Below are 13,372 nucleotides of genomic sequence, written 5' to 3'. Positions count from 1 at the left end.
GTTCATACAGAAGTGGAAATCAATATATCTCTTCAACAGCTAAGAAGAAAAAAGCAGATTTTCAAATTTCCAAAATATGCATAAGATAACGATTTTCTAACCATCAAGTGAGAAAGATTGGTAAGGATAAATTGTAGGACGTGTTTGGGTTGAGTTGGTTTAGTTTGTGAAAACGAAGGAGAGAGAATAGATAGGAAATACTACAAACATGATAACAGATAGATTTGGACGTAGTTAAATAGTTTTACCAAAGAATACCCAATGAACACTACAGAAACTTGATGCTAAATGGATCACATTATCTGTTATTTGCTTTACTTCCAATACTTCAAAAGTGAAAGATTGGCATTTTGAACCGAGTTTTATTACATTACATAGGTTTGGACCAAGACAAGTAGAACTACTCTTGTACAAACAAAAAAAATATTCCTTCAGTTTAAACTTTGACCAACAATCGCCGAGAGAGGGAGTAAATAGGGGAAACTTGCTGAATGGAACAGTCTCTCAGGTTAAAATTGTCAAGCTGTGATGTTATTGATCATTTTCAGGATTCTTTGGATGTAATTACAAAATGTAGTTTCTCATTTCAGATTTCTGAGAAGGAAGTGATTGTCTGGAATCCGTGATTGTCAGGCAGTGGACCATTTCCTGGTCGGATTGAGATTGCCACCTGCAGCCCTGAAACATTGTAGTATATTGCATTCGAATAAGTATGAAATTAGTAAATTTGAAAATCTTTTGGAACTTTACATGATCATTTTAAAAAGGACATTTCAGTCAAATGCAGTTCGGTTATAGCACGAATGGATTTTATTTGTTTCCTTACATAAATGAACAAAGAATAGCTTAAAGTAGACTCATTACCTGCTGCTTTTGCTGCTTTAGCTTCCTGACAGACATCTGTGATGAACAATATCTCTGATGGTGAATCAACTCCAACAGATTCTGAAATCTCAACATAACTGCTTGTTTCTCTTTTGTTCCTGAGATACAAGAGCAGTTCCACCATCATGTTTGTGATATTGAGTATGATTAAGAAATGGAAAACAAAAGAGCAGCAATTGCTTACCCCACAGCAGTGTCAAAGAATCCTGATAGATATTTTCTTAGGTCACCATAATTAGTCTTTCCAAATATGAGCCTTTGTGCCAACCTGCTCCCGCTCGAGTATATGTACATCTGTTCATGTCAGAAATACTAGAAGTTATTCTTGGTTTATTATATCTGTTGGAGAAGTTTTGTTCAAATATCACTAGACTTCTGTAAGGCACTAGATAAGAAAATTAATATGGGCTACAATGGTAATTAGATTGGAAGTTGGTTATTGAAAGCGATAAACCAACTAAAGACAGAATTATGTGAAAATTTGAGTAGCGGAAGAAAAACTAAGATATTTTTGTTCTTATGATGAATTTCCCTATGGGCCAAGCCCACTAACTCTAACATCCGTGAATCTTGTTATAAATAGGAGAATGAATGACTAGTGAGTATGGGGAGAATTCGTGGAGTGATCTCGTTGTTTCTTTATTTTTCAATATATTCCAGATCTTAGTTTGTTAGGCATCTAACCCCTGCGCTCAGAAAATAGCCAACAAGAGACAAGAACAAGCCATAATGGCAATGTATTTCCAGATAATCTCGGATGAGTCAAGCACGGAACAAACAAGCTCTTAAGAGTTCGTTAAGCAACAAGTTCATAAAGAAAAGAACAAAAACAGAAGAATAAACAAAAGGAAAAGATATGGGCAGATTCCAGTGCGCCTCCCACTCCCAAACAGCTTCTTCAACTCAAAATTCTTCACCCTTTTCACTGACCCCTCTCCTTCAATTTATAGCAAAATAACCTAGCCAACTTACTAACTAATTACTAACATGCCCCTCCTAAAATTGATTCAATTATTCTACTAATAATCCTACTATTTTCCTAACTAGGGGCCTTACATTCTTAATTCTAGTTAGGAGATCCTGAGAATGAAGGCAAATCAATCACAAGATATCTTTTATCCATTGTGAGGAAAATTGAGAGCACATCTGCAAAAATTCCGCTTCAAAGTGATTTAAGCTTGAGTTTAGTCTTCTCTATATACCAATGTGATTTAAAGGACTGGATTCAAATCTTGAATCACCGAATTGGAAGAAATCAAGAAAGATTCAGATCATTTTGATCTTATTGGTAATTACATTGTCTCTTCCTCACTTGGGTCAATAATTTGTTGAAAAAAGTTGGTTTATTCTTCTATTAAAGCAAGATTTGAGTCGGAATCTAAAGATCTAGGGGGCGTTTGGGATGCTCAATTAGTTATTATAGTTACATATAGTTAGTGTTTTATTTCCATTTGGATAGGAAGCAGTAAACACTGTAGCAAAAAAGAAAAGAGAATATGAGACAAGACAAGTAAATACTGTAGCAAAGAGGGTTTTGAAATAGTATTTACTATATTTAATTGTAAGTTATAAATAGTTGTACAAACCACAATTATAGTTGGTACCTTAAACATGGAGTGAGCTGTAATAACCCGTTTGACCAACTTCTAGTTGGTGTCCAAACGACCCTCTAGATATAGTTTGGTCTAGTCTAGTGTGGGAATAAGAGCATTGGAGGACCTCTCCCTGGTTAATCTCAAATAGCAACTTGTACAGGTTTTAACAAGAATCAAGAGGGGAAGGTAATTACCTTAATGCCCGAAGCATGCCATCTCTCAAGAGCCTCTGGCACATCGTCAAAAACTACTCCCTCCAATTCATTGCCTGAAAATCCTGTTCTCCATATGTGACCCTGATTAGCTAGAAGTCAGCTCACTCAGAAAATCTGCCAAATGAATTGCAGTAAGACAATTAGAGAATTATTTACTTGCTTACCTGCAATTGTTTCAAGGCAGTTATCTTGCGGTCAGCTTTTATCATTCCTTCAACATTAGCAACCACTGCTGCGATGACTTCCTCTTTCCCAGCATTATCAGGAGGAATAGGCACAGCTCCAGCAACTCCTTTTTCCAAGTCTTCTTCAACCTAAAAAGATTTTTATTGATAAACATAAAATTCAAGAAACAACTCCCAGATAGCCTCTCAACTCCCATGGCGGGTAGGCTGTTTTCTGGTTTAATTAAGACTAGCAATGCACAGGTAAGTACTGTAAAGTGTAAACAGAATAGACATTCTACTGATTGCAACATAATAAAACAATCTTACTTGTGAACGCAACAACTTGATGTCATCTTGAGTTTCTCCAGTTTCATATGTTAAAATCAAATGCTTTTCAACATTATCACGAGCATACGAAAAGAGGACGTCGGTAACGAAAGAGATTGGAGTAGTAGTCCCTTCAATATCAAGAACTATGCAACGCTGCATCCAAATATAAATGAAAAATGAACGACAAATTGGAATAGCTCAAACTATAAACAAAATCGCTTAGCCCAGATACAAAAATGGCATACCTCAAAGGAAAAAGAAAAGAATGAAAAATTAAAACCTCAAATCTTAAGCTTCCTAATTAAGTAGGGCGCAAGTTAACTCACTGGAAACCATTGATTTTTATTATCTAAACCTCGAGCCCCAGCCTTAACAGAAATGTTGCTTGAGATTCCTTTGATGCTCCCAATCTGACCCTGAGTTGGAGAAGACTAATCAATGCCTAGTTGATGAAGCTTAATAGCAGCATCAAAGAGATAGTGATAACAATCAGCCTGTAAAATTAAGTTATTGATTAAACTGCCAAATGAATGATTAAGACAGAATCAATCCATTTCTTGAAATTGTACAAAATCAGAGGTTTCATCGTCTACAAAGTTCAAAGGAACTTGTTGGAATTATTTTAAAAGACATAAGGAGATCATAAAAGGTAAATAAAGTGCTGAATAACCTTGAGATTTAAGGTGCAAAATCACAAAAACAAACCAGCTCCTTATCAGTGCCACAACTATAGTTATTGTGTTTAATAGAAAAAAACACTGTAACCATAAAATGTACAAGAGAAGGAAGAGAGAATCGGGAATCACTCAAGCTGTGTAAGAGCCATATAGACTAGAAAACACTCTCCAGACAGATGTGTAAAATCAAGAAAATGTAAAATTTTTAGTAATAAAGTACCAATCTGAAAATGTTTAACCTTCATCCAATTTTAACTTTCTAGGTTGAAGTGTGGAAGAACCTTTTCCATTCAATCCTTATCTGCTAGTTGACATTTAGCAATGCTATATATGCCAGTTAATCCAACAACAGTACAGAAAGTGGAACTGACTTCCATTTGACCGTTTTGATGAAACAGCTTTGACCTGGAAAACCCTGATTAAAGTGTGAAATTTGTTTAATTTTTGATGCCATGAGTTTGACCGTACTTGATGATGGTTCCTCTGTGTTACAAGATAGGATTCCTTACTATGACTGTGGATAACAGCTCCAGCATTGCGCATCTGGAAAAAAGGAAACAAAATTTGGTTGTGGTGGATGGATTTGGCAATAAAATAGGCAAGAGAAAGACCGGTCCCTCATGCAGAGATCAGTGAGGTTAATGTCACTTGGTGTAGGAGAAATTGCTTATATGATCATTAGGCCATTTATAGCACAACTATATCTTTCCTCTAGAACTCAAGAACACAATTATATAATCTATAGAACATATCCAGTTCAAGCAAGGTCATTTATAATTGACTTATGACGTTTTTGGAGTCCTTATCCAAATCTACAGAGTACCGGTAACTGACCTTCATAAAAAGAGGCCTAGAATCAAAACAGTTTGGGAGTTTGTGTGAAAATGGTTTTGGAGGTGGTGAATGTAAGATTGACCCACCAGAAGATAACATGTAGGTGTCCTCACGTACCATTCTCCTCTTCTTAACACCTATGTAAAATCCAACAAAAGCAAAAGAATATTCATCATCTAAATCCATGAATTCCGTTCCAAGCAATCAATTTTTAGGAAAAAGAAAAGAGAGAAGGAACAGTCTCTTTTTACTCTTACGCAAGGACTTTTTCTTTTTAGAAAAAGAAACATTTCATTGATAGAATGAAATAACGGGCAGAGTCCAACACACTCAAAGGTGATTACATGAAAGAACACCAATGAGCGACAAGATAAGAAAGACTTAAAAGTTTAAAAGGGTGCTTATATTTGCACCCGAACAGGGCAGTAGAAATAACAGCATCCATGAAAAGCTTAATATTGGAGCTTTCGTCCCAAAAAAGGCGCTTATTGCATTCTCCCCAAAGAATCCAAATAAAAACCCGAGTGATAGCCAGTCATAAAGTTTTCTTATGTCCATGGAAAGGGTGACCAACCAACAGATAAGTCAGGTTATCAAACATGTTATTGGAGAAAACAGTAGACTACTCTGATGCAAGGAGTTGAGTTGTATAAAATATCCTCTTGCCAAACAGAAAAGGATAGGGGAAAAATTTGGAAAAGCTGATCTTGCAACATGAAGAAAATACTCCACAGTCTAGTTCTTGACGGCTTGAACCCTTGCAAAACATTTTTGGTTCATAAGAATAACAAGTTCATCTTCTTCTGGGAAAAGAAGGGGCAATTGTATACCTTCCTTACTAACAAGCATTAGTTTGAATTATAAGGTTGCATGGCCATATTCATCTGCTAGTTACAGACAGCCAAGGCTGTTAAACAGGGAAAAGTAGGGGGCATATTTGGAAAGTGGCCAGAAGCACCCCATCCAAATTCAGTCATGTTTGAAAGTACCACAAACATTGTCGTAGAAAAGTCAAAAATCACTTTAAATTGTTCAGTAAGAAAGAGTTTTAGTTTATGTGCTTGATTGAAGCATCTAAAAAATACTTAGAAAAGGATAGAACCGAACATTAGAGTGATTAACTATTGAGCGCCTATTTTAAAAGCACGCCTAAATACACCCGTTCAGGGTGGATTAGATAGATGATTTTGAGATGGTACTTCTTCAATGAAACACTTCTTCGAGAAAGACTAAGCTCAACTGAAAGCAGAGCTGAGGCAGGAGGAATTATACCTTAACTTTAAACCAAAAAGACTACAGGGAAATTAGGGGAACCTCTAAAATCACTTACCCAAGAGACAAACAGATCCAATTAGCTCAATTGGAAGCAATGAAAGTAACAAAATGGCCAGAAAATGCAAGAAATTAAATGGAAACACAAGAACTGAAAGAGGGAAGATAAGGATGGAGAGATGCCCACCAGAAAGCGACATAGCGATTAGCTGTTGTCTCCGGGGAATGGAATGGTCGTGAACCTTGATCGCAATGCTACTGCCGGTGCCGGAGACGCATCTAAGGGTGTAGAACTGGCGGGAGAGCTCGGATAAGAGAGCCTTGGTGTCGTTTGCAGCCTTTGTCTCCATATATGCTTGAGAAGTCGTAGCCAATTTGACGCCACTGAGGGGGAGAGCTGAAGCCATTGCCATTTGAGCGATTCAAATGAGAGCAGAGGAGGATATAGAAGGGATAAACCTTGGCTGGCCTTTCAAAAAAAGAGTTTTTGGATGAGTCTTTTAGCTTTCCTTTTGGTTAACGAGTAGAGTTGTGAAACGCGAACTCATGACATATCTTTGTAGGTAATTATAATGGATAACACATTACTCACAAACTCATTCTTTCCATTTCTTAATATTTTCTCTCTCTCCTTTTCACCTTTACCAAATAATCTATTTTACTTTTTAGAATTATCGAGAAATTCAATCTTACAACTTCTAAACTCAAGACAACTCTACTAACTCCAATAAGGTGGGAGTTATTTCCACCTAGAGAGCCTAACACTCTTTAAGAAAACTATTAATATAACAAAATCTATTATTGATAACTCTATTACTGATAGATCTTGAAATCAACGAAATAATCAACTACTCATATAGTAAAAAGGCTACATCTAGTAAATACAAATTCTTTTCCACGATGTTATATATTCTAATATTTTAGACCTAATTATTATATTTGTAACTGCATTGACCTAATATTATTTAGTTGTGGACTCACGAACTTCTTGAACCAACCAAGGAGTAGTCCTCGAATTCCACTTTCTAACTCATTCAACCGAACACCAAATAAGGTCTGCAAAATTTTTCAAAAAGCTTCGCTTTGAATTCATTTGGATGTTTAAAATGTTAGTTCTTTTAATATGCATTTCGATCTTAGTTCACTAGTGGAAAATACAAACTTGTTGACGTGATACATTGCTTAATTTAAGTGTTTTCAAAAGCTACATTTTTATACTAAACCACAAACTTCGATTTCTTACCCACTCAAATATTAATTGAGTACTCATTTTGACCAAAAACTACTTTCTTAATTTTGAAACTTTAACTTATTTTTGAAAACATTGCCATAGATGATAAAAACTAGTAATTGAGAGGTAAAACAAATATTTAAAGCCTCGAATTTCTAAAAACTAAAAATCAAATGTTTAACAAATGAAAGGCATCCATCTTTTTAATCCTCTTGAAACCTTCATGTTCGGTTGTGATTACAATAAGTTGTTTTAATCCATTGATATTTAATTATAGCATTTCATAAATAAGTCAACCTGTCTAGTTTTCTTCAATTTGACCTAATTTTTAAAAGCAATAATCACAACATGATACGTATGGTAACTCAGTGATCATATTTTTACTTCAAATAATGGACTTGAAACTTGAGAAAAAGTTTAAAAATGGTTAAACTTGACGTTTAAAAAAAATTGATAAAATAGCATTCTATCGTATGAATATTTTACTTGTTTAGCTACATTTTCTTCATTTTCTAATTCGGTTTTTAAATTGTTATAACTCAATTTAACTTAAATCAATAGGCCAAAGTCCAAGAAAAGGATGTTGGATTAATTTTTAGAAAGCTTTCAAACTTTTTGTTTTAAATATCAAAATCATATTTTAAAATTTCTAAAAAGCTTTCAACTTCAAGGGAAGGTTTTCAGAATCTATTATCTACTTTTAAAACTTGGAGAATATTTTACAAGGGTGTTTTCAAGAACAGAACTCATACAAGGAAGACGTAGATAAGCCTAATTTTCAAAAATAGAGAACCAACGCCTAATTATTATCAAACATGATTTGAAGGTTCCTTTTCGAGCATTTCTGTTTACACTCATTCCTAAAAACTTCTATTAAACTAGAAGATAAATATCTTTTACTTCATAATAGATTGATCCATTTTAATCCATTTTGCAGACAATGCGACTAAAAGAAGACAACCCGTTTGCGACGAGAGACCGCAGATGTACCCGATCCATAAACCCTGCATCAATATCAAATCAACAAGAAAATGAAGATCAAAGAACTATACCAATGCCTTTAACGATGAAGTTATGAACATTCTGTGTAAAGTTTGTCACCTTAGCATATAATCTAAGCTTAAACCCAAGAAGGATCGATATCGTTACACCGATAAAGTAGAACATGGACAAGTTTATGTATACGGCCAAGTGCTGCCACCCATAGCCTCTAGCTACCCCTGCAGTTGAATGAGAATTATAAGAGAGATGGCAATGATGAATGGGAAAGATGTTTCTTTAGTACTGAACCTGATATGGCGCCTTGCACTGAGTCGAGCGTTATCGAGATAGCGAGAAACGGCACCATGGAAGAAAACTCATCCCTTATTGTATTGCTGTTGATGAAGAAGTTAGACCAGGTGTTATGACCAAATGCAAGTGCTAAAACGACCAGCAGAGGAAGGAGAACAGAAAGCTTGAGAGTTGCAAACATGGCAGTTTTGGCTTTGTCAAAATTGCCTGCTCCCAATTCATTTGAAACCCTTGTGCTGTCAGAAAGTATCATTTGTTTGAGAAGGAAAACTTTCAATATATTTAGTGTGGCAGAAGGAGATGAAGAGAATAATATAAGGTACATGTGAAGGTTAAGTTAGGAAATTACAATAAGATTTGAGTTCAATAAACTAGGGAATGTTCGAACGCTAAGTTGGTTATTATAGCTATTAATTACTATAAGTCGTGGGTTATAATAATCGGTAGGTTATAATAGTTTGTGTTTGTGGTTCAAACAATTTAAGTCTAGGTAGAAAATAATGAAGCTATAACAGAAAAGAAAGCGAGAACGGGTAGAAAATAGTAAACTTTGTAATGAAAAGGAATTTGAAATAGTATTACTATAGTTATTTAGTTGGAAATGCGAAGTATTATAATAGAGTCCCTAACATTTGAGTGAATAATAATAACCCACTCCACCTACTTGAAGTTAGAGGCCTAAACACCCTACATAATTAGGTAGGTCTCTCAAGTAAAGGAAGAAGTAATGCAAAAAAAGGAGTAGAACTTCAGAAACCCCAATCCCCCAAAACCCACAATTTTCTCCTTTTGCAAGGATTTGTCCAGTAAGAAAATCGTCCATGTGCAGTGTAGGTTTTAAAAGACTTGGATAAACTCTTAAAAAGCATAAAGGGGAAATCATCGGCCTCAAAACTTGAGGTAATGGGTTAAGTAAATGAAATTAGAATAGTTTGAATACAAGATTTCCTACTCTTACACACCATATTAAACCTAAAAGTTTAAGCTGATGGATTACAAATAATTTAATCATATCAATACTTCAATCGAGATTAAATTAAAACCCAATTTAAACTATGTAGGAATAACAAACCTTACTGCAGCGCTGAGTCCACAAGTGATCATGTAGGCAATGGTTTGTGTATTGTCACTGAAGGATCAAGAAAAGAAAAACCAAATAAGAAAAATGGGAAGGGACTGCATTTGTAGCAGAATAACATAGAAAAGTAGAATTGACTTACCACATTGCTATCAGTGAAGTACTTGTTTCCGGGTTTGGCATCAGCCCGGCTAAGAAAACCATAACCTCGACCGCCCAATACTCCAAACTTTAACCGATTATCACAACAGAAAGCAAGAAAAACCCATGAGTTGCCAATTGATTGACCAATCGACGTGTTATTCGATAAGCTTCATTCAAGCAAAAAGTGGAGGATGCTTACCACAACATTGCTGCTGATGGAATAGCTAGCTTTAAGCTTGAAAGACTATAGCTAAAAGCTTCTAATGAGAAGCCATTCCAAGATTTCTCAAACTTTTTTGCTTTAAGTACATATATAGCCAAAATCAGGCATGCCACCCATAATGAGATTGAAGCAGCTAATGGAGCTCCACTGAAACCAAGACGTGTACAGTGAACAAGAGCGTATGCAATAGGTATGTGGATGAACATTGGGACAGCAGAGAAGAAAACCAACGGCATGACAACAGACTGTGTTTGGAGAAATCTCATGATGTTTTGGAGTAAACCATATGCAAATAATCCTGGGATGAGAAACTTCATATACATTGCAGATATCCTTGAAATCTCTGGTTCTTGATGGAGCAACACTAGAATCTGTTCTGTGTAAATCCATAAAACTGATAGAATGATGGAACAAAAGAATGATGAGATGCAAGAGCCTTGAAGATACAACCCCATCTTCCCGTAAAACTTCCTACCAAATGCCTGGCCGCAAAGCGTTTCAAGCGCTCCACTCAGTCCGGTCTAAAGAACAAGAAGCAAGTTAACTGCCAAAAAGGTACACTACTAAAACCAAAACAGATAAAGCTGAGTTATCATAATCATAGGTAAACTCTCTTTGGAATTTAGAACAGATTTTAACGAGGTAAAGTTGAGTTTTAGTGATGTTAATGAGCTTTGGATAGGAATAGGCAACAGATTTTGACATCCTCACCTTGAGATCTGCTGCCTTAGGTGCCTCATAATAGTTGAATACTCCATTTCTTATATGCTATGTGCTGAAATATTGGAAATATTAGAGATTATCACAACAGATCATACCACCAAGCAGAGGGATCTTTCAATGGCCTGATATGCTATTAATAGCAAATTTGATCCTTCAACTATCATAGGTCTGTCTACTTGATCCTAAACTTTAAAAAGTTTCAACCATGCCAATAAAAGGAGAATTTCGTGATTCTATATAGATGTTGTCAGCACGGTTTACTAAATGACGAAGTGACATGTCTATCAAATAAATATTAACCAATTTGGAATGAACATAAATGGTAAAAGAAAACGGACCATTTGAAGAAAGAGACTGACTAAATCACCTAACCACTAATCATCATTTTGCATTGGAACTTTGGAGACTAGGTCCATATCAATATAGCCATGGAAGTTCACAATTAAATTTATTACTTCTAACCTACTTTTGACAATCTTTTCAGTCATCCAATCCTTGCTTGCTTCCCTTCAACATGCTGAGAAAGTTACCCATCAAATTCACAAGAATTTTTTCACAATCATAATTTATCACTTTAATTATAAAAAGTACCCTGAACTTTACTTTCTCCTTTGTTTCAAAACAACCTACATTCTTTCAAAAATAAAAAATAAAAAATAAAAAACAGAAATTGAGACCTATGTGGACCTAAAACGAAAATTTTGGACATCAAATTATTATCCTTAACTATTGATGAAGAAGAATTAGAAATCCACTCATCTTCTCTAAGATAATAATTTTGTTCCATTTGCTAACACAAGACAACCATTTTCATCTGATTTTTTTCTTTTATAGATTACTTAACCTTCAACTAATCTCACAACAGAAGTCGCCTGGACTCTAAAACATACGAGTGTAAAGAAAACCGTGAGATATTAAATTCTATGATCTCTTAACCTTTGTCTGCAAGTTTGGTGGGAACAATGACTTTAAGAAGAAAAAAGAGTGAGCTTCTTATCATTGTAAACACAACCCACTTCCATTTTCTTCCATTTTTCATCTCTTATCAGCATAAACGAGATAGTTAAAGACACATTTCCGGAAATCATGAAATCACAAAGAGAAAGAGAGAAAAAGAGAGAGAGAAAGGGAGATACCATTAAAGCAAAGCCAGTAACACTAGCCAAAGTATTAGCAAGAGTAGCAGCCGCAAGCTCAAGTTCACCAAGATGACCAGCAAACATAACAGAAACCAAAGTTATCATATAATAGAATACATTTGTAAGAATCAATGGAAGGGAAAATAAAAGTTGAAGCTTTGATTCTTCCATATCCAACACTTTCTTCCACCATCTCTTCTTATTTCCTTCAAAACCACTAAGCTCCAACAATGGCTCCCTACAATCTTCCATCTTCTTTGCTCTTTCTCCATTTTTTTGCAATGAAACCCCCTTGCTTTTTATAGATTCTGTGGGTGAGTCCTCTCTGGACTTTCTAAGCTTATTTAATGGATTTTCAAAAAAAGGAAATTAAATAAAGGTAAACTACCATTTTAACCCTCTAGTTTTCAAAATGAAAAGAAAAGTGAGATCAAAATCCCAACTAATCTAAAAGTTTTAAAATGAATTTACCCATTTTAGTATTTTCCTTTTAAAAGATGTCTGCTTTCTCTTTAGTTTCTATATATTTTTAAGAAAGTTTATTATAGTTCTTTAAATTGCAAGATTTTGATGGAACATCCAAATTTGACAAAACTGGGATATTTCAATTTAAGGTTTTGAAGATGGGACCTCTTAAGTAGGTGAAATGAAACCATAGAGAATGTGTTGTAGACATGCACTCTCTTATTTGCTCATGAATGTGTCTCTCCCAAACCTTTACATCATCATAGCAAGAAGACTGAGACAAGACATAATGATTAAGTTACTCGAAGAAGGCTACCATCTTCATTAGACCTTGAAATTGAGCTAATTAAGTTAGAGGTTTTCATATTAGGCTAATTTTACTTTCAATAACAGAATCCCTAATTCTTTTCTTAAATTTTTGTTAAATTAATTTTCTGCCCACAAAAAGAGGTAGGAGGTTGGCTGTAATGGACCCCTTGACCCCTAGGCAGCTAAACATTTTTATATAATATGCAGCTAATTAAACATTTTTACATAATCAATTATTGAACTAGCTAGCATTGCAATGGTAACATGTTTTGGGTAGAAGCATAAGGGTAGAGCATTTCAATGCCAATAAACTTGTACATACACCTTGTTTTTGGAGCATCGTAACGCTCTAGGATAAGAAAAATATACTTTTATCGTTTTGGCCCTATCTTTCTCAAATGATGCATTTAAGCTTTGTTTTGACTCGCTTTAGCTCTATTATTTCACTACTAATAATGTTTCATTCCATTCTATCTCTTAAGTGCTTAAAACTATAAAATCATCAAATAAATTAAACAACCAAAAAATGCCACATTTTAGAAAGTTGAAACACATTTGATAAAAACATTCTAATAATTTGCACTTTAAATTAGGTTTGATAGAAAAATTGTGAATACGTGACAAAACAAATTGGATTTTAAAAAAATGTTTGATTTCATGTGAACTAAGAGTGGAATTGGTTGAATGCCATTTTTTAACCCTGTAGGGTAAGTAAGAAAAATAACCTTCCATTCTTCCATTCTTCCATTCTTCCAGTCTTGGATAGAGAGAGAGAGAGTTCATGCATATCAA

At 34.8% G+C, this 13,372-nt stretch overlaps 2 protein-coding genes across 7 annotated transcripts; both read right to left on the bottom strand.

The window, feature by feature from the left end:
* Positions 1-278: 278 nt before the first annotated feature.
* Positions 279-6,523, bottom strand: LOC103496078 (probable bifunctional methylthioribulose-1-phosphate dehydratase/enolase-phosphatase E1 1). Of its 6 annotated transcripts, none has more exons than XM_051086909.1 (10): positions 6,163-6,520; positions 4,704-4,840; positions 4,275-4,412; positions 3,519-3,608; positions 3,190-3,345; positions 2,860-3,009; positions 2,675-2,776; positions 1,070-1,179; positions 865-983; positions 279-678 (listed from the first exon to the last, which is right to left on the bottom strand). In XM_051086909.1, the coding sequence occupies exons 1-10, from the start codon at positions 6,386-6,388 to the stop codon at positions 587-589; spliced, it is 1,320 nt and encodes a 439-aa protein (XP_050942866.1). In that variant the 5' UTR covers positions 6,389-6,520; the 3' UTR covers positions 279-586. The 6 variants fall into 6 exon arrangements, 4 of the variants coding, with proteins under 4 accessions (XP_050942866.1, XP_008456025.1, XP_008456026.1 ...); XM_008457803.3 differs by having other exon boundaries at positions 4,338-4,412; positions 6,163-6,519; XR_007822074.1 differs by lacking the exon at positions 279-678 and adding an exon at positions 2,490-2,570 and having other exon boundaries at positions 953-983; positions 6,163-6,523.
* A 1,458-nt stretch (positions 6,524-7,981) lies between these two features.
* Positions 7,982-12,247, bottom strand: LOC103496079 (protein DETOXIFICATION 18-like). The gene is made up of 7 exons (XM_008457806.3): positions 11,804-12,247; positions 9,921-10,465; positions 9,720-9,806; positions 9,572-9,628; positions 8,497-8,735; positions 8,308-8,426; positions 7,982-8,210 (listed from the first exon to the last, which is right to left on the bottom strand). The coding sequence occupies exons 1-7, from the start codon at positions 12,056-12,058 to the stop codon at positions 8,103-8,105; spliced, it is 1,410 nt and encodes a 469-aa protein (XP_008456028.1). The 5' UTR covers positions 12,059-12,247; the 3' UTR covers positions 7,982-8,102.
* Positions 12,248-13,372: the final 1,125 nt, after the last annotated feature.

This window comes from Cucumis melo, chromosome 6 (assembly GCF_025177605.1).
Source record: "Cucumis melo cultivar AY chromosome 6, USDA_Cmelo_AY_1.0, whole genome shotgun sequence".
NCBI classification, from domain to species: Eukaryota; Viridiplantae; Streptophyta; class Magnoliopsida; order Cucurbitales; family Cucurbitaceae; genus Cucumis; species Cucumis melo.
This window is presented reverse-complemented; position numbering and strand designations above follow the sequence as displayed.